Raw genomic sequence first — 22,980 nt, 5'->3', positions numbered from 1 at the left:
CCGTGTCATGCCAACAACTGGTTTTAGAATAAATGTGTTTACTTCCGATGCAAAGATCCTATAAGTGAATCAATATTAAAGCCAAAATATGCAATCTTTCAATGACCTGTGGGATTAATTTAACAGTATCGTATCTATTACCCTTCTTGATAAGCATGATAAGTCTGTTTAAAGGTTTTGTGAGCTTTTGGGGTGAATACTGACATTTTTGTGCTTTGTACAGAATATTACCTTAACAGATTGGATGTGAAATACCTGACTTGAAGTTTATTTAGATGCAGTTGAACAAAGTATATGTAGATGTATACACATTTTCTCTAAAATTCAAAATACTATAGGTCTACTCTGCAGTAAAGATTTCGCCGTGTTTTACATTTTTGTCCAGCAACCAACTAAAAATAGCTTTACCTGTGACGTTCTACCTTTATTCCAACGTCCAACAGAAAAACGTCGAGATTATGACGTTACCTATTGCCGCCATCCGGGCTATCTTTCCCTCACTACGAAGGAAAGCCCAGCAAGAAAATTTTTGAGTAGCAGTGTTTTTAAAAGAAATCAAAGAAAAGAACATGGATTGTGTCTATTTTCCAGATATTTACAGTATTTCATCTGTTACACACAGAACGTAAGTTTTTATAGTGAAAATGTTCGGCAATTTTATATAGTTTCATTAGGAATCTATCTTTTGTTTAGTTTAACGGCCCACTTTTTTTTTATATATAATATTTTATCTTTGTTATTAATCAATTAACCTAAAAGATTAATTACCAAAAGTCATATACAAACACAACTTATTAACACCATAGGAAGATCGTCTTCAAAAGTAAAACGTAGATTATATTTTCTTCTTTCAGAATCGATGTTTTCGCTACAATAAGTGAATCCCTTGAAGTCAACTTCAATTCGGAAACTGCAGATTTCCCCAGAGAACAAATTAAAAATGTCATGCACAAGATGATGGCATACAGACAGAATATAGGTAGGCTAAGGTTATTTTTATTAGGTGAAAAATATCAAAATTTAAGAAAAACATGTATCGAATAAAAGGAAACCGTGACATGATACTAACATTGTTTGGAATAAAGCTCGGCCATAGGCATGCACATACAATTGTAAGTGCTTTCATATATAACAGAGATCAATTTTAAGCAGTCTTTTTATTTTTATTTTTGTATAAAAATAATTGAATCGTTTTGTCGATAAGCACTTCCGAGGTAATAGCAATGACCATTTTTTTTTAATAAATCAATTCAAATTAAACGCTCTGAATGTCCATTGTTTCTCAATCTTTCACTTGTTTTTTTTTAATTTGATATCAATAAGTTCTGAGTTACACGTAAAAACTGATGATTAAAAGAGACACGTTGTTTATATATTGTAGCACATTCATTCGAGCAACTTGCATGATTTTTATTTTTCCAGAATTTCCAGAAATAAACAAGTTGTTTTATTTACTGACTGAAATGGTGTTGGGTGTTGTTGGAGCCCACGAGACAGCAAGCACTAGTAGTACGAAGAAGTCCTTTGCTGGAAGAATCCAGAACAAGTTCGTTAAACTGATTTCTTCATCTGACAGCATTCTGCCAATACCAACGTAAGTTATTTGACTTAGATAGTACAACCTCTGTAAATGCACGTGTTTTGGTATTCCCAGCCAAACAAAGGTTCCATTACACAAAAGGGATATTTTGTTTTCTCATTTTATAATAGAAATAAATGTATCAATCCATAACACTTAATAACTACACGCAAATGTAAAAAAGCAAAGTAACAACGTTTCGTCGCTGTTCTTTATCTAAAGGTCACAGTGAGGCTGTTCACATAGTCAAGAAAGTCTTCAGCACGAGTTAAGAGTGGAACTCCTTGCTAAATGCAAAAAAAAAAAACAAACAATTTATCTCTTCTTGAAAAGACCATATACATATATATGCATGTACAAATTTCGTATACTGTTCTACGATGTAAAGAAAAGTTTTGAACTCCGTTAGCTTTGTAACGAAAGTAAGATTTCATAATTGATTGCATATTTTCAGATTTGATCAGATAAAAACCGAAGAATACCAAACACAGATTGACGAAATGCAAACATTAAGAAGAGCTCACACTTATTTGTACAAGGATCTTCAAAGACAACAAGAGGTAATTTTACAGCATACACTACTATTTTACAAGTTTTAAGTTGAATAAAAATGTTTCCAACTAATTTATTAAAAAAATTTAATACTTGAACATTTTTGCTCAGGTGAATTTTGCGCCAAAAACGCAGCCATAGTAACTATTGTCCTCCAATCTCCCATATTAAAACAATTGACAATGTTCGTCAAACTACATACATTTGTTTATATACTTTTTAATCATAGCACATCGATTTGCAGAAGTTGAAAAAATGAAGGATGTGTTTTGTGTAATATGGCTTACAACTAGAACTATTTTAACTGTAAAATCGTTTTATTTTCAAGATGTGTTGGATTGCCAACAGTAAAGTACAAAAGTACGAGTTGTGCCTTAGGACGGCTTAATTGTCTCGAAACCACCTGGCGGACAAACTTTCCAGTAAAAACCTGAAAGCTCTGGATGACAGCATTACACAGTTGCAGACGACACTGAATCATAAAATACAGAAAGCAGAAGAATCAAACCAGAGATACCAAACTTTGCTGACAAAAGAGAAAGTGACTAGAAATGCTTTGAAATTGGTTAGTTTAAGAGAGAAAAATCACATTTTTATCGTTTAAAGAGTCAATAATCAATCGCAGAACACATTTTTAATTTAAAAGACTGTGTAATGTACGGACTGTACATTCTGAGCAAAGAACAATAATATAGTTGGTTACTTTAACTCGCAGAATCAGTTATTGGCAGATTACATGTACCATAACTTTAAAATGCAAACTTTAAATTTTTTTTTAATCCTTTTAAATTAGGCTGTGTAAAATGGTTTGGTTCATACGAAACTTTTAATTATATATTATCTAGCTTGAAAGAGACCTATTGGACGATATACGATTCAACTTAGCAGATCGTATTCACAGTGGGTTGTTGTCTATGAAATATATCCTAACAACACAAACAAACATGTAAGTCGTTATCCATTTAATATGTACATCATAATAGACCTTTTCAACATCTCTCGACACCTACAGTTGAGAACGACTACGACAGGTAAAATGTGAAGGGTCGTCTCAAAAATCCTAAAAAAATGAGATCACTATTGATTTTCTTGCTTTCAATCATTGACAATGATAAAACTTTCCTACAGAGTCCAAATGACATGTTTTTTTTTTATTTATTATAAAGAAAATGATAGACTTCAAGTCACATTTCATCTTTTAGACGTTTAGCTTCTAGCTGTCCTGTTTAAATTGTGAAAACGAAAAGAACAAATCATGTTTTATTGCAGTTGATATTTAATTAAACAATGATTATGTCGGTTGAGAAGGGCGGCACATGTCTGTTAGTTTTGGCCTTGGATGCCTCCATAATGTACTCAATACTTTGTATCATTTCAATTCACCTCTTTGGTGTTCCACTTGAATTTTGTATTCACCAATCACTGCTTAAATGTTGTAACATTGAAACGAGGGGTCAATTATATTTTTTTTCAAAATTTATCAAGGAAAAACTTTACCTCGAACAAGATATCTTGAAGCGGAGAAGACCGTCGTTGATGAAAAAAAAAAAAAACAAAAAACAAAAAAAAAAAAAAACGTGGTACTTTCCTTCGACCTTAAAAAATCAATTAGTAATTATGTAAAAATTGAATATGCACTTCAAGTAAGATGAAGATCGGTGGAAAAACACAAAGTTGGTCGTGTTCACAAGTGTGATACGGACAGACGGTCCAGTATTCTTTTTAATTTTTGAAAAAAAATATTAAAGCTTTTACACCAACAAATTAAATCGTTATTGGCATGCGGCAAATATTTGGCGGAAGACAAGGATTCTGAAAGATTGGAATATTTGTTTAATCAATTTAACATGAAATGTCGTGCAAATACATACGAAATAAGAATATTGTATGACAGAGACATATGTATGGTTGACGGATGCGGACGTTTCCCCTTTTCGTGTTTTCGGGGAAATCCAGAAAGCGAAATTGAGAAATAGGGAAATCGAGAAATCAAGAAATTGGGAAATCGAGAAATAGAGAAAGCAAAAACTTAAAATCGAGAATTCATTTCGCATTTTCGCGTTTTCGTGTTTTCTCTTTCGTGTTTTGGCGTTTTTGCTTTCTTGCTTTCTCGATTTCTCGATTTCCCGATCTTAGTTATTTCCTAATTTATCGATTTCCCGATTTCTCGAATTCCCAATTTCGCGTTTGCAAAATGAAAGGATTAGTCACGAAAACGCGAAAAGCAAAATAAATGGCCGCATTCGTCCACCATACATATATTTATTTATTTATTTGGTTGATATATATTCTTAAACTATATAGTCAAAACAGTATAAAACCGCCAATCCAATATGTTACGTAATGATAATCATGATGGTTTTTGTCTTTGAGACGACCCATCCATTTTACCTGTAAACTGTAGGTGTCATTAGTCGGTGTCGAGAGATGTTGAAAAGGTCTAATAGACCTTTTCAACATCTCTCGACACCGACTAATGAAATAGACCTTTTCAACATCTCTCGACACCGACTAATGACACCTACAGGTTACAGGTAAAATGGATGGGTCGTCTCAAAGACAAAAACCATCATGATTATCAATACGTAACATATTGGATTGGCGGTTATATACTGTCTTGACTATATAGCTTCAGAATATTTTTCAACCAAATAAATAAATAAATATATGTCTCTGTCATATAATATTCTTATTTTGTATGTCGAATAGAATAGAATAGAATATTTTTTTTATATATATAAGTCAAGTAAATAATTTGAGAATAAATACACATATAATGTAATTGTATTATTCTTTTATTCACAATATATATGTGGTTTTTAGCTTGATTCTGACCAATTCTTGTATTCCAAATATATATATATATATTATATATATATATATGCCTCTATTATAATTATTGTTGTTGTTACCAATTATGTAAATCAACTGTATCTGATTTTATGCCCTTTATGGGCCCTGTAATTTGGGAAATAAAAATATTCTATATTCTATTCTTTTGTATGTATTTTCACGACATTTCATGTTGAATTGATTAAAACAAATACAGCACCCATTCTGCATCCTGATCCGCATTCTCTTCAATTTTATGATTATATGAGTCTTTTAACAAATATTTGCCGCATGTAAATAACGATTAATTTGTTGGTGTAAAAGCTTTTATGAAATTTTCCAAAATCATTTATGAAAAATGATTACTGGACTGTCCGTTCGTCCGTATCACACTTGTGAACACGACAAAATTAGTATTTTTCAACCGATCTTCACCTTAGTTGATGTACATATTCAATTTCTGGAGGGATAATTACAGTCTAAAGAAAATATCCCATCTATTTTTTTTTTATCAATGGAGAACTTCTCCGCTTCAAGATATTTTGTTATAGTTGATGTTTTTCATGGTAAATTTTGAAAAAAATATAATTGACTTCTCGTTTTAATGTTACAACATCTTAAGCAGTGCATTTTTTTTAAATACCTTTGTATGGAATTTATATTTCAATGTGTTAGTTTATACTATAGAGCTTGTTGACATTGCAAAATCAATATGGACAGTGCTAAGCAGGGGTTTGGAGACCAACGGCTGATGTCCCGAAAACAACATACCCGTTGTCCCTTCGTCAAAGTGTCCTTTTTTTCGTACTTGAGATTTTTTTTGTATCTCATCTATGACAATACATAAGGGAGGTTTTCAATCAAAATAGGGAGAAATATTCCGCTGCATTTCCCTGAGGACTGTGTTCTCCTTAGAGACAAAGATTATCCAAATCGTCACCCTTTAGTTACACCTCAAATTAATCGTAAGCCATAACATTTGAGAGAAAGAGCAGAGAATTTAATCGCGTGATTGGTGAATACAGAATTCAAGTGGAACACCAAATTGGTGAATTGAAAATAAACAAAGTATTCAGTACATTATGAAAGCACGCAACAGACATTGTGTAAACATGTGCCGCCCTTGTCAACAGACATAAAACATTGTTTAATTAAATATCAACTACAATTAAACATTCTTAAAGGGATAATTCGCGAATTTTAACTTATCAGCTAATTATGTCCATAATGCCATAAAAAACATATTCACCAAGTTTTATCTGGATATGAACAGCAATAAAGGAGAAAATTAAGAATTATTAATTTTATTTCTTCGAACTTCCTGACTTATGTGACGTAGTTTAAGTCTTTAAGCATGCCGGGAGTGGAAATAATCTCATTTTAAATCTTAATCGTTAATCATCTTATAACGCTATTTAAAGCGCATAGACGACGTTTGGTGTAGCTATTAACCAAATAATAATTAAGATGGAACAGCGCTCAGCTTGAAAGTAGAATGTACGATTTATATTTTAATATTTTCTGAAATGATTATAGTGATACAAGTAAATCATATAAAATATTTTTTTATGATTTTTTTCCGACGGATATTTTGAACTTACATGTATAACTGGTAGTGTTTTAAAAATGCATGTTTGTACTTTTTACCTTTTACGTCAGGCTAGTAAATATGTGCTGCTAGTACATTTGTAGTGTGCAAATACGGCCCCGCAAATACAATGTGTATTGTACTTTGACACATAGTGACTACCTGTTGAATGCGTGGTTAAATTCAAGTTAATTAAAAGATTAGCATTTTGTATCTTTTGATCTTTACTCAGTGAATTTAAGCCGTCACGGTTCAATTTTCTAGGTGTGAACAACATTTCGTATGAATGATAAACGGGGGAATCTTAATATTTTCCATGAGCTCAGTTTAATTAAATATACTATTGACGCTGAATATTTTTTGTTAAAAAAAAAAAGAAATACTGAATTAATTTAATTGAATAAATTTATGAATAATGATGTCCTTATAAACACGAGTAAATGAATTAAAAATTCTAAATAAGAATCGGTGACCTTGAATTTTTGAAATAGATAATAATTACCAATTGCAGTTATATAAGTGGGTCGTTCAAAGCGATCTTCTTAAAATATTAATGTAAATTAAAGTAATGTCCTTATCTAAATAATTCAATTCTCACCACGTACTAATTCTTCAGCTATTTGAACGAAAATATCAAAAATGTTGACAGAAAATTTAAAGGTCAACTTTGTCTTCCTGGAAGGGAGGGAGAGCTCCAGACGTACTTACTAACAGACAAAGCAGGCTTATGGCTTATCGTCAGTTTGTGTGCTGGGTCAGGAAAGGTCAACCACTTGGCAAGAAACACAGAATAATCCTACCGGCTTGTGTAGTAAAGATCAGTAAACATAATTAGAAAAGAGTTTCCATCGTTGGATGGGGTATACGAATGATTCAAAGAATGTGAAAGTGACACTTCAGACTGAATAGTTCTAAAATCATTTAAACGATTTACCAATACAATTTTTCACCGAATGTTCCAGATTCATTTCATTATTTGTGTATTAATAAACCTATTTATGAATTATTTCACTTTGAGGTCTAATTTTATAGATTGCATGTTGTATTAACATGAAGGTTTGGTCTACCACAGTACCACGGAACGTTGATATGATTTGACCCGAGATCCTCCCGAGATGTTGGTGGGGTTCTTGTTGTGCAACCTAAACCAGTTTTCTATGATGTGTTTTTTATCTCTTTGTTTGTCTTTTGATCGTTTATTGGTTATTTTTTTGCTATGACGTTGTCAGTGTGTTTTTAATACTGAATATGACTATTTGTTTTGGTACCTTCTGCCTTTTTACAAACAAGACCATGAAACTGAATATTGGAAATGTATCATGCTACTACAAAAGAAAAAGCGCTGATGGATTGTCCTAGAAGCATATTTTATGAGAATAATAATGGTCTATAAGCAGTTACGTTTATTTCATGTTTGAAGCGGTGCATTTTTAAAAATTTAATTTGACTTTTACCAAGAAATGCATTGTAGCAAAGGGGAAGAGTAATTGTGGTCTAGTGTCACATACTGGAAAAGAATGGAATTTAACAGAAAAGGAAACAAATAACGGACTTTGGCAAAAATGGAGAGGGCTTTGGATACCTTTTCTCCAGACCAAGGATTTGTATAGTAAGATTTGGATTTACTATACAAATCCTTGTCCAGACATAAAATATTTTACAATAAATCATCCTACAACAGCTTAAAAGCTTGAAATGCCAGCGATTTCGCGGGAGTGTTTTAGTGTTCTCAAAATCTTATATTGATAAAAATGACAACTCCTTTAAATAATTGAATGTACATGTACAGGAAGACAAACGATTACCGCACGTTCTAGAGACATGCCACGAACTAAGTATCATCTTCGTGTCATAATTGCGCATGCTTGTCTCTTCACATACAAGTAAACGTAAATTTTCTAATAGGCAAAATATTTCGTAAATGCGCCCGCTCATATCGGAAATAGGACAAGAAAGTATGAAAGATAGTCATCCGTAATTCTCTAGGATTTACTCCAAACAATGTTGTAAAATGATGCAGTATGTTTTTTCTTTCTTAAATTATTCATCACAACTCAAGACCGCATAACGTAAATTAAACATTTGCTAAGCAAATAAAACAAGCTGACAAAACATTATGTAAGCTATTGTGTACAAAAGCATTGGCGGATCCAGGGGGAGTGGTTCCGGGCGTTGGAACCCCCGTTTTTATTTTTGGCCGATCAATGCATCATTTTACATGGTACAGTACTAGATAATCTTCTACACATGAATTTAGAAACAAGTCAAAATTAATAATTTACGGTCTTATTATTTCTGTCTTTGCACATGTCAGAATTAATTAGCCTGTAGATATAAATTTTATACTCTTATTTTCATGTTTGGACGGCTTTGTGTATTTCAATCAGGTTAGGGACATACATTGTTAACAGGATGTATAATACACCTGACAGCATTTTCGATGGCATTTTTACCTGTGCACACCTGGGTCAAACAGCTGGGAAGCGATGCATGTACCTGAATTGCGTAATGTCACCAGTTTATTAGCCTGCAGGAAGTCACTAGAATACCTGAATGTGACACTATTACATGACCTCTGGCAATAATTCAAAAGATCGTCGGTTTTCATATTAGAAGTACCCGAAATGAATAAAATCTATTACATATAAAAGATTTTTTTTTTGGCAAGCATTTCGAAAAGTCTACAGCCGCTACAGATACCTTTTAATCTCATTACGAATATTATATTTATGCTTTTACAACTTCCAAATTAGTGTCCGCCCCACTAGATGTAATCCTATCTATTATCTTGTTATCATAAATTTAGGAAGAAAAAATACTCCTACTACGATTGAATATAAATCATTACAAACTTCGCTGGCCTAGCTGTCGACATTTTATATCCCGAAACTGCTCAGCCTTAACTTGTAGGACTACGCATCTGCGTTGACCTAGTAGACAGCTATAAAGCATAACAAGGGGGCGGTAAGATCTATTAAGTTTCCACACGAATCGGGGAAGACATATGCTCCCACCTACCTATCACCTCTTCAACCTTTTATATAGCACAATATGGAAAAGGAAAAAGGGGGGGGGGGGGTAAACAGCATCTGTAATTATACTACATGTAAATAAATAAAAGTCTTATTTTTAAACCATTATCATATTAAACAAATGACCCTTTAAATGTTTTACGTAATTTTTTATGTATACATAAGTTTTTTTGCACCTTACAAATATATACTTCATTGAACTTGTGAATTTACGACAGAAAGACACAGAACAAAACGTCATAATTCAGTTTCGAGTTTATTTTTCTTTAAACGAGAAAACGTAAATTAATTAATTCTTTTTTGGTTTGTTCTTGAAATATTATTTTTAAAGCAAGTTTTAAACAGAATTTATTAAATAAATATCAATGACATCAAATAATTGTTATAAAATCAAAATGCCAAAGTGGCTAGGTACCTTAAATGGCTTCATTGTCCCTAGAAATATATATCCTTTGCATGATTGAAATCAAATATCTTTTTATTTTTAAGGCTTGTAAGCAAGTTCATAAACTTAAAATGAAATAAATGTAATAAATAATATAATATTTGAAGATGTTTTTCCTGTATATATTCAACAATTTTTTTGTCTGTGACTTTTTATCCGTGTACTAAACTTCTACTTGTAAACAACAAAATCTGTTACTAATGCATGAATGCAAAAATACTGAACTATATAAACAATTTCCTTTCAACCAGGCTTGGAACGAAATAGCAATAAAAACATTCATGAGAAAAAAAATCATAATTACTATCAAATTTCCATCGAAACAAGATGCTTCAAATGGTCTGCACACACTTTCTTGAACTTGTTGTGAGTTGGTTGGTGTTATGTTAAGGTTAATCATCCACGTCTGGTACAACTCTTTCTTTTTTGCAGGATCTGGGTGTAAGCTTATGCCATGTGAACTCCGAGTTGAACATCTGTACGCTTGACAAGTCATTTTGATACTGAATATACGATATGCCATGCTTGTTTTTTTGCTTTGTGGTATTCAGATATTTTATTCAAATATACTCATCACGTGACAATTTGTATCGGAGATGCCGTCAAAATGGCGATAAGTCGAGAAGTGATTGTGGGATTTTAATTTTAATTTTAATCACTTATCTAGAAGAATTGAACAATAATTTTAATGAATATATGATTATTTATATCAAATAAACATAATATAAAATTTTCATTTTTTTGCGAAGTTTCCCTTTAAGTTTGTTCTTTTCATTTTCCAAATTCCACCAGGACAGCTAGAAGCTCAACGTCCAGAAAGATGAAATGTAACTTAAAGTCCATAATTTTCCTTATAATAAATTTAAAAAAAAATCCATGTTATTTGTACTCAATAATGATTTAATTTTTTTTTATTTTTGAGACGACCCAAAACATTTTACCTGTCGCAGTCGTTCTCAACTGTAGGTGTCGAGAGATGTTGAAAAGGTCTAATGTGAATGCATGTGTTGTATTAGACCTTTTCAACATCTCTCGACACCGACTAATGACACCTACAGTTTACAGGTAAAATGGATGGGTCGTATCAAAGACAAAAACCATCATAATCATCATTACGAAACATACTGGACTTAAGAATATCTATCAACCAAATAAATAAATAGATAAATGTCTCTGTCATATAATATTCTAATTTCGTATGTATTTGAACGACATTTCATGTTGAATTGATTAATAAATACTGCACTCATTCTGCATCCTAACCCACTTTCTATGTATTTTTTATGATTATGTGAGTCTTTCACCAAATATTTGCCGCATGCAAATAACGAGTAATTTGTTGGTGTAAAAGCTTTAAAGAAATCTTTCAAAATAAATGAAAAATGATAACTGGACCGTCCGTCCGTATCACAACACGGCCAACTTGGTGTTTTTCCAACGATCTTCACCTTAGTTGATGTACATATTCAATTTCTGGAGGGATAATCACATATTGATATTTAAGGTCGATGGAAAATATCACATTTTTTTTATTTATTTTTTTATCAACGACGGACTTCTCCGCTGCATGATATCTTGTTAGAGTTGATGTTTTTCCTAGATGAATATTGAAAAAAAAATATAATTGATCCCTCGTTTCAATGTTACAACATTCAAGCAGGGATTGGTGAATACAGAATTCAAGTGGAACACCAAATTGGTGAATTTAAAAGATACAACGTATTGAGTACATTATGGAGGCACCAAGGCCAAAACTAGCAGACATTGTGGAAACATGTGCCGCCCTTGTCAACATACATAATCATTGTTTAATCAAATATCAACTGAAATAAAACATGCTTTGGTTTTTTTTTCCAAATTCCACCAACAGCTAGAAGTTAAACGTCTAAAAAGATGAAATGTGCCGTAAAGTCTATCATTTTCTTTCTATTAAATTAAAAAATCAATGTCATTTGGACAACTGTAGGAAAGTTGTATCATTGTCAATGAAAACAATAAAATCAATAATGATCTAAAAAAAAAATCTTTTTGAGACGACCCTTCACATTTTACCTGTCGCAGTCGTTCTCAACTGTAGGTGCCGAGAGTTGTTGAAAAGGTCTAATACAACCCGATAGTTTGGGACACTCATTTGATATTTTCAATGGGCGGAAGGATAGGAGGATAACCTGATATTGAAACAATACATGCACTAACTGTTCAAAGACATTTTTGTTTGATATTTAATTTATATGAAGGATATCTTGGTGTGGCGTAGGTATGAGTTAGAGGACAGCACTCGTCTGTTTATAAGGATTTATCGTTGTAGTAAACGCATCAACCCGGAAGTTTCCGAATGATACGTTGCTTTCGCCGGGAAATTTGAATATTCTGACACAAATGCAAATATTCAAATTTCCCGGCGAAAGCAACGTATCATTCGGAAACTTCCGGGTTGATGCGTTTACTACAACGATAAATCCTTATAAACAGACAAATCAAAATATGCATGTGATAGAAGAATAATTTCGGAAGAAAATGAGGGCTGTTGTAAGGTATATAGTAATTTATTGATATTTTTAATTATTTTTTTATCTAAAGTAGGGAAGGCAATTCAAGATGGCGACTAAGATCCCTTTAGGTTTTTTCAGTATATGGATATGGATAGTAAACTGCACATTGCCAGAAAACAAAGAAATAGTAAAGGGAACGTTAAATACGTTAATATAGTAATGCAAATAGACAGGAAATAATAAAAAATAAATTAAAAACATTGATTTACAAAATTTTAATCTGCTAACCGAGTCCCTGTGCCGAAAACAGACACGCCATCTTAAAACAAATCGAACTTCTACCCTCGGCACTATAAGTGTCCTTTTTATTTTGATGTATTGTAAGAGTGTTGTCTCATTGACATTCGCCGTTTTATTGGCATCTACACTCGTTAATAGACCTTTTCAACAACTCTCGGCACCTACAGTTGAGAACGACTACGACAGGTAAAATGTGAAGGGTCGTCCCAAAAAGATTTTTTTTTTAGATCATTATTGATTTTATTGTTTTCATTGACAATGATACAACTTTCCTACAGTTGTCCAAATGACATTGATTTTTTAATTTAATAGAAAGAAAATGATAGACTTTACGGCACATTTCATCTTTTTAGACGTTTAACTTCTAGCTGTTGGTGGAATTTGGAAAAAAAAACCAAAGCATGTTTTATTTCAGTTGATATTTGATTAAACAATGATTATGTATGTTGACAAGGGCGGCACATGTTTCCACAATGTCTGCTAGTTTTGGCCTTGGTGCCTCCATAATGTACTCAATACGTTGTATCTTTTAAATTCACCAATTTGGTGTTCCACTTGAATTCTGTATTCACCAATCCCTGCTTGAATGTTGTAACATTGAAACGAGGGATCAATTATATTTTTTTTTTCAATATTCATCTAGGAAAAACATCAACTCTAACAAGATATCATGCAGCGGAGAAGTCCGTCGTTGATAAAAAAATAAATAAAAAAAATGTGATATTTTCCATCGACCTTAAATATCAATATGTGATTATCCCTCCAGAAATTGAATATGTACATCAACTAAGGTGAAGATCGTTGGAAAAACACCAAGTTGGCCGTGTTGTGATACGGACGGACGGTCCAGTTATCATTTTTCATTTATTTTGAAAGATTTCTTTAAAGCTTTTACACCAACAAATTACTCGTTATTTGCATGCGGCAAATATTTGGTGAAAGACTCACATAATCATAAAAAATACATAGAAAGTGGGTTAGGATGCAGAATGAGTGCAGTATTTATTAATCAATTCAACATGAAATGTCGTTCAAATACATACGAAATTAGAATATTATATGACAGAGACATTTATCTATTTATTTATTTGGTTGATAGATATTCTTAAGTCCAGTATGTTTCGTAATGATGATTATGATGGTTTTTGTCTTTGATACGACCCATCCATTTTACCTGTAAACTGTAGGTGTCATTAGTCGGTGTCGAGAGATGTTGAAAAGGTCTAATACTGAGATCTTCTGACATCGTCCTGATATTTTTCAAATCATGGATTTATGCAGTACAACACTTATATAATCAGAGGATTATGTATGTATATGGAAAAGGGGCCTACTGATTGAACTTCATACATGCATGTATGATAAGTTAATATACTTTTTCAAAGTATTACTCCAAGTTGACCTACCAACCGGCCTTCCCCCTTTTTTTATATCCTGGTACTGTTAGTAAACCTTATTAATCCCATTGAACGTGTCAATATTTTAAGTAACTTCTTCATTTTATTGATGTGTCTTCGAAAAAGTCAATGATTTATGTTACCCCGTTTGAAGAAAGGTTCTATTCGTTAACATGGTTAAGAATTTTGCGCTCGATATGCAATAATAAATCAGGGGACAGCACTCGTCTGTTTATAAGGATTTATCGTTGTAGTTAAAGCATCAACCCGGAAGTTTCCGAATGATACGTTGCTTTCGCCGGGAAATTTGAATATTCTTACACGAATGCAACTGAAACTGCGTAAGGGTTCTGTTAATCCACAAATCAAAATATGCATGTGATAGAAGAATAATTTCGGAAGAAAATGAGGGCTGTTGTAAGGTATATAGTAATTTATTAATATTTTTAATTATTTTTTATCTAAAGTAGGGAAGGCAATTCCAGATGGCGACTTAGATCCCTTTAGGTTTTTTCAGTATATGGATATGGATAGTAAACTGCATATTGCCAGAAAACAAAGAAATAGTAAAGGCAACGTTAAATACGTTAATATAGTAATGCAAATAGACAGGAAATAATAAAAAACAAATTAAAAACATTGATTTACAAAATTTTAATCTGCTAAACGAGTCCCTGTGGTTTTCGGCTCTTATTTTGAACGAGTATACATATGTAAAACAATGGAAGTGTCAATATAATACTTCCATGGTTAACATTTTAGAATTATTTGAATACTTATGATAAATAAATCTTGTAATGATTAGGTTATTATTCATAGCTTTATGAATTCGTTATAAATTATTAAGAAGTAAAATCACAAAAATACTGAACTCCGAGGAAAATTCTAAATGGAAAGTCCCTAATGATATCAAATGGCAAAATCAAAATCTTTTAAACACATATTACATATTTAGAAGAAAATAGTGGATTAAACCTTGTTTTATAGCTAGTAGACTGTTGTTAATGTCTGTGTCATTTTGGTCTCTTGTGGACAATGGTCTCATTGGCAATCATACCACATCTTCTTTTTTATATGTATACCCTTATGTCGTCTTAATTGGGACGGATCTAAATAAGAAAAAGGCAAAGTTGTTTCTTTTTCATGTAAACGGTCCAATAATATTTCTTAGAAAGATATAACAAACCATCATTGTTTTATTGATTTATCTAAGATTTTTTTATTGCTTTATCTATGTTTTGATAGATTTATCTAAGTTTGAATGATTAATCTAAGTTTAATTGATTATTGGTTTATCTGTTACCTACTAACAGTTCACTAATCGGTTTTCTTATGTCTTGTAGACTGTATGAAGTACTTCCACATATTGACGACTTTGACTGCAGATTGGCTGCAGAATCAATTATAGAGAAACTTAGCTCCAAATACCAGTTCAGTTCACCACAGGTAACTATTCATACAAGTTATATTTTCATTGTAGTTTTGGGCATTCACATTTGTCTCATTATTCCGTTATGTAGTCTACCCTGTTTACATCTATAAAAATAATATTCAATTTCATAAAAGTGAACGTTCCTTTCCTAAACTAAAATATGCACCAATTCAAAGATTACAAACTGAATCAAAGTACTGAAGTACTGAACATCAGAGGACCTCAAGTTGTGTTGAATTATTGATAAATGACAGGTGTTTATATTATACCTACCAGACAGATATGTTCACCATACAATATAGTACAAATATTAAATATAATTTGCTATCATATCTGAGATACTGACTTGAACTAGGAAACTTAACTTTGTGAATTATCAATGATTACTTGGTCAAATGAGAACTGTTAGATTGGCATTATGACCATATAGTTGCACACATACAAAAATCGCTAACATATAACTTATAATAGAGAATCAACATAGCAAACAATTCTTCGAGTAGCTATATAGTCACTCACTGAACTATGAAAAAGAGGTTCAAGACAATCATATCAAAACAGATAAATTGTAATATTGTGGCTAATTAAAAAATAAAGTGGGGAAAAATATTTTGTTTTGGCGAAAGAGGTGGCGAAAAAAATAATTGACCCAGGGGAAACCCTGGGGCTAAAGATACCAGATGAACAGCAAACTCATAAATGGAAAATAAACTTACAATTCCATGACTAAAACTGAAAAAGACATGCATACAAATAAAAGTACACTAGAAACAACATAGAAAACTAAAGACTGAGCAACACGAACCCCACCAAAACAGGTGATCTCAGGTGCTCCGGATGGGTAAGCAGATCCTGCTCTAGACTACAAATGGCATTTATTAACAATGTTTGTACATGTAGTATCCAGGTCTTTTTTCTGAAACATTTAGCTTTTGGATCAATTGCTAATTAAATGGATGTTAACACAGCAAGATTACTATCCCTTATTCTAGATTTGTGTTGCAGTCAACACAAACTCTTTAAATGTTCATAAATAGCTTCACTGAGTTACATAAATTTGTATCTTGGTTTTATTGTAACACAGTCAATCATTTATCCATTATATTTTTTTTTAAAATCAGCAGCTATACATGTACATTGTAGGTTCTGTTTTCTAATTATTAAATGGTTCATTGTAAATATTACAATGTATTATATGTAGATAGCCATTTGCTAATGATGGTATTTTTGTTAATTGAATATCACATTTGGATAGTTTTTCAACTGTTAGGTTTTTTTTACTTTGTTCTGGATTTAATAGTAATACTTTGGATACCACTGGTATAGCAATGAGAACATTTTGCACTATACATATAGAACACAACTACCATATGAATGTGTCGGTCCTTTGTAAGAAACCTGTAAAACAGGCCTTGTAATTTTTTGGTGTATATCTTGATTTCCCGATTGTACATTGATGTGGCCATTAGTTTTCTTGTATATATTGTTTAACATTTGACATTTCATGGCTATTTCTAACTGATTTAAGTATAGTTTTTTTCTGATTGTAAAAATGTTGTATGGTTATAAGCTTTATTTCTTTTTCATCATTTTGTCTAGAGCTGGTGTCTGATTTATACCAATCATACCTCCCTTTTCTTTTTTTATGAATAATGACAACAGTTTGGTTTTAATTTTCATTTATGTATGTACATGTAGCAATATAAAACAGTATATATACATGTATAATCTCATTCCATCATTAATATTGGTCATTGTCGGTATATATTTATCTTTAAGTTTAACAATGTACTGTGAAAGAGCTATCTTCTAACAGATACTTAGTATCTAATGGTTATTGTGAAACCACTGATTCAAAGGACAAGTTTCACTTATTGCCCAAAATAGCCTAAACTATAAAACTCCAAAAAGTTCTCAATTTGGTTCGTAATTTGGGTCTATTTCAAAAGTCTTAACACTCAATAAATCAGTTCTTTTCATAAATGTGATGATTTCTGGCAATTTTCAGACCTGAAAGCTTTAAGCCTTTAGGAATAAAGATTTGGCCGCTACCTACATGTACCATCCAAAATGTTTTGTAACCAAAATAATCCAAATCTGATATATATAATTCATCAATATAAAAACTTTTTAGATCTTGGATGGCAGCCAAGTTTAATTATGCCAAAAACAAATAAAGTTTTACCATAGTTATCTGTGGTATAATTTTCACAATTATTCAATGGTTTTGTTGTGTCTGATTTTCGAATAGAAAAATAAAGATGGCAAGACCTGAATGATGCCGACTAATTTTTTTAAGTAACATATGAACAACAGTCAGTGTGGGGCCACTAAGCTAAACTACCCGCTTTGCACCAGCCAATATAAATGAATACCTAGGGTGGGAATCGAACCCACATACACCAACTCTGTTGTCCCTATATTTTTTTTTAAAATAAACAAAAAATTGTCAAGAACAAATTTAAAAATATAGCGCTCATAGGTTTGTCTCAATAAAGATTTGCTTAGTCATGGGTGCTCATAGATAAAGTTAACTGATTGTATTTCTCATAGATATAACTAATCATATTTGCTCAATTCAAGTTCTCATACATGTATGCATGTATGTGTGAACAAATGTCTAATGTAAGTTACTAAAATTTGACATGGATATGGTTACACATTTAAATTAAATAATGCTGTAGAGTATGATAAGCACAAGTATGTCATCAAATTATCATATAATTTTGGCGATACATGTCATGTATGGTCAAAATAATACAATACTACAAGCTAAGGAAGACTTAAAAAACAGGACAGTTAATCTATATTTATATCTCCAAAACTGTAAGGTTTCTCCCAATATATCTATAGTAATTCAGTAAATGTGATTAACCCAAATTCTGACATTTCAGTGTAAAGTAAGACTCTTGATTTTACGAGCAAGAGTCTTTATACACTCAAAAAGAGTCCAACTCTATTGGAAGAAGAAAAAGTCGAAGATTCTCTGAATATTATATAAATACAATAAATTCAACCAATAATTATATATTAGAATTACTTACATAGACATAGTCAAAGCATGAAGTCATTACAAATTCCGCGTATTTTCCAGTCAAGGGTCACATATACTAATGCAACAAACTAAGTCGGAGAAGGAGCGAAAATCCGAAACAGTATCTTAAAAAACAGAAAATAGTTCCGTGTGTGTGTCCAAGTGATCAATCTACTTGTTATTTACGAAGAAAAGAAATTTAACTCCAAAAATTGTTGAGATCTTTATAAAAACAAATTGTTGTTATAAAAAATACACAAATAATAGTAACCTTATCTTTAAAGGCCTTGCAGGTTCTTGTTACTCCTACCCAATCTGCTGGTATTTTCAAAATGGCTGCGGGGGACGTGACCTGATAATTTATTTTAATATTATGACAGATTAAATTTTCCTGGTTTTGCTACGTTATATTATAGACAAATATGTTACAAACGGTTTAAAAAGGTTACTCCAAATCAAATAATTGAAATATAATTACCTTTCTGTGTATAAATGTGTGAATTGATTTCCTCTCGATTTTCTACACGCTCGCTCTTGTCCTCTTGCGCACTCGTGGTATTCATCCGCAACAACAATTTTTCGACACGTCATTGATATTAAAGATCGTTTGATTAATATACAAATATTTCTAACGACAAAACATTTTCATATTATAAATTTTGCATTAAGAAAAATTAAAAAAACTGAGTATCCATTGAAAACATGAATTTAAAAGAAGCGATACGGAATTTTATTCTGCACTATATAGGTCCGCGGGTCTATAATGTCGGTTATTATTCCAAAACTAATTATATATGCATCTCTTTGATCTTTGAAAAGTAGGCGATGGCAATACACCCGAGGCCCCTCAGGGGCCTCTGGTGTAAAAATGGAAAATAATCTTGTTTAGTAATCTCTTGTTGTTCTATTTTGTGTATACAATAATCTACATATTGGATCCCTTAAATATCGATCTCTTCTTATACATGTTTTTTGTAAGTCTTGTTGGCAATATTGACTAACGTTAGTTTTATTTTTATGTAGGAATTTCAAAATGCAAACGGATTTAAATCAAGCTTCCAGATATACAATATGTTAATTACAAATCAGACATGCAGGTAACGAAAGAACAACCATCTGAGCTGACAAATGAACAACGCAATAACAATAGTAAGTCAGTTGTTTTGTTTGTTACGTTTATCTAGATTGAATAACGCCTAACATGGCAAAAGTACTGGTCAGTTTCAAATTGCGACGGCCTTTCACATAAATATAAGCAACAGTAGTATACCGCTGTTCAAAAGTCATTAATCGATTAAGAGAAAACAAATCTGGGTAAAAAACGTATACCGAGGGATACAAAGCAACTATAAGAGGAAAACAACAAAACAACAAAACACTGAAGTGCAACAAAAACAAACGACAATGCAACATAAAAGAGTGGCGGAAAGATACCAAGGTGACATTTAAACTCATAAGTCGAAAATAAACTGACAACACCTTAGCTAAACAAGAAAATGTTATTCAGACAAACAATATTACACATTATCTTACCTCCTATACATTTCTAGGAATATGATTGGTTAAAAGCGTCCGCGTGGAGACCGTGTATATTTCATATAAGGTTAGTAGGGAGGCGGGGCTCCATATGGGGTGAGAGCAATGCTCAAATCCCCATATGGAATTTACTGACCCAGTGACCCCATATATACCTTATAAGGTCACTAGAACACTATGTAACTAATAATTATACACAACATAGAGCCAAAGCAAATCTGTGGAAAAAATACATCATATCTACAATATTCTTGATAAATCTTAGGTTTCCACGAGCCCAAATTGCCATTTACAGATACACTATATTTGTTTTGACAATTGATCAATTTCAATTATTTCATATAACGTTCAAAACTTTTCATTTTGCAGACATCAGTTGCCAAGACAACCAGTTTAATTTTTTAAGCAACAATTATGTGAAGACAAAGGATTTGTCGGAGAAAACAAACGAGTGCTTTGTCAAAATTAAAGAAGGTAAAGAAATTATAAGAATTTAAAAAATGTTTATTGACAGTTCAATCAATTTCAACGTTTTAAAAGAAACATAAGACGATACAGCCATATCAATCTAATATAAAAATGCAATTAGCCAGGTTATCTTTTTTTTTTTTTTTTTTTTTTTTTTTTTAAATATCTCTCTTGTTACATGATGCTCCTTTTAAAAAAAAAGTAATATGAATACAATGAGATGTTACTCAATACGTCAATAAGACTGCAATCCAGATTCCCAATAAGACCAGGGGCGGATCCACCCATTTACTAAAGGCAGGTTCCTTACCAAGACTAAGGGAATATCAACTATGTGTCCACATTGAAAAACATTGTTCGTAAACAGGATGGTTCTAACCCCCTCCAATGGTTCGCCACTGAACGGTTATAGTCCACGGTTCCATAAGACACGTAGTGTCTATATGATATGTCATGTATCAGAGGAATAGGGCAAACTATTTCATATATATTTGACATTTTTTTTATTTAAATTAAAACTTATGTGCGGTAACGCCAACAAAACAGCAACCCAACGACACAAATCAAACAAAAGAATCATGTTGATATCCTATGTGTATTGTTTTTAAGTACATTATTGAAATAAATTATACCTAATACTTATATAGAATGTAATCAAAGTCCAGAGGATAGTGGTTAGCATTTGTTTTTTTTTCTCAGTTTTGTGAATGCAGAAAAAAATACATCGACTTTTTTTTTAATTTTCAGGAATGATCGTTAAGTTGAAGGTCACTACAGACGAGTCAGAAGTTGCCTTTGGATGGTATAAGACAAACCCGTGGACTCAAAAGAAATGGGGAGTTTTTCGCAAATCTACGGAAAGCATGGAGTAAACATAACCACAGTGGAACTTTTCGTCTTATGAGTTCAAATGTCCATCTTTCGTCTTCTGTGTTGAATGTCCATCTGGTAGTATCTTTCGATTGTCTTTTACACTCTGTAAATAATAATAATATTCGATCATATCTTTATAAATAAGGAAATTGTTGTTGATTCTATGTCTGTGGTCGTCTCTGATTATTATTTAAGCTCGTCTAGACACGAAAGGAATTAGTTTTACAGAGATCTATTTACCGTATAGACATAGGTCTTTGCATACCATGTGTATTCAAGCAGGGAGAGCTACAATGTACTGTACATGTACATATCAAAAACAAACTACAGAGAGGTTTGAACTTGCGAGTCAACAAACCCAAGTATGACTCGTTTCTTGAAGATTATAATAATATTGCTCTGTGATATAATGTTTACGTTAGTTAAGGTTGATCTAATTTTTATGCCCCACCTACGATAGTAGAGGGGCATAATGTTTTCTGGTCTGTGCCTCCGTCCATTCGTCCCGCTTCAGGTTAAAGTTTTTGGTCAAGGTAGTTTTTGATGAAATTGAAGTCCAATCAACTTGAAACTTAGTACACATGTTCCCATGATATGATCTTTCTAATTTTGATGTCAAATTAAAGTTTTGACCCCAATTTCATGGTCTATTGAACATAGAAAATGATAGTGCGAAGTTCAGGTTAAAGTTTTGGTTAAAGTTTTTGGTCAATTAAGGTAGTTTTTGATAAAGTTGAAGTCACATCAACTTGAAACTTAGTACACATGTTTCCTAAGATATGATCTTTTTAATTTTAATTCCAAATTAAAGTTTTAACCCCAATTTCACGGTCCACTGAAAAATGATAGTGCGAGTGGGACATCCATGTACTATGGACACATTCTTGTTTATTGTATTAGTACGCTCCTTGGACTGATATTCACATTTTATGGTCTACGGTTATTTTCAAACAAGATTTGTTCGAAAGGAATTTTAATTTCCTTCATGGGGATGCACCATCTTAAGGAATTGGTTTTATTTTTCACAGTGATATATATGCGCTTCTTCAGAGTGATGTCTCGAATTCTAAAGAACTTTATATCTTCATTAATAAAAGTTTATTCCAAATATTCCACAAACAGGAATTTGAAAATAAGTGTGTTTAAGATAAATTAAATACTATATATAATATAAAGCTAACATGTTTAGGAGTTGACCTTCAAATCTTTCTTTTTTGTTCCAATTGACTTTCTGTAACAGTTTATTTAAACATTTTATAAATTGACAAACAATAATTTTATGTCTCCATGAGAAGGAATACCAATTATTTTTGTTTGTTCAATCACCGTGTATTGTTCTCTTTAGGAGGGATACACACCAAATGTTTCTGTGTGTGTCTGTGTGTGTCTGTGTGTGTGTGTGTGTGGTGGCGGTGGGTTA

The 22,980-nt window shown here is 32.0% G+C and overlaps 1 protein-coding gene across 1 annotated transcript; it reads left to right on the top strand.

Moving 5' to 3' along the window:
• Positions 1-490: 490 nt before the first annotated feature.
• On the top strand, positions 491-21,724 carry LOC143078139 (uncharacterized). Its single transcript, XM_076253101.1, has 10 exons — positions 491-625; positions 855-979; positions 1,423-1,594; positions 2,034-2,139; positions 2,460-2,696; positions 2,977-3,077; positions 15,561-15,663; positions 19,707-19,832; positions 20,589-20,693; positions 21,435-21,724. Exons 1-5 carry the CDS (start codon positions 570-572, stop codon positions 2,517-2,519), a joined length of 519 nt encoding a protein of 172 aa, XP_076109216.1. The 5' UTR covers positions 491-569; the 3' UTR covers positions 2,520-2,696; positions 2,977-3,077; positions 15,561-15,663; positions 19,707-19,832; positions 20,589-20,693; positions 21,435-21,724.
• The last annotated feature ends 1,256 nt before the right edge of the window (positions 21,725-22,980 follow it).

Source organism: Mytilus galloprovincialis, chromosome 6 (assembly GCF_965363235.1).
Source record: "Mytilus galloprovincialis chromosome 6, xbMytGall1.hap1.1, whole genome shotgun sequence".
In the NCBI taxonomy this organism is placed as follows: Eukaryota; Metazoa; Mollusca; class Bivalvia; order Mytilida; family Mytilidae; genus Mytilus; species Mytilus galloprovincialis.
Note: the sequence above shows the minus strand (reverse complement) of the source record. Positions and strands in the feature narration are given on the sequence as shown.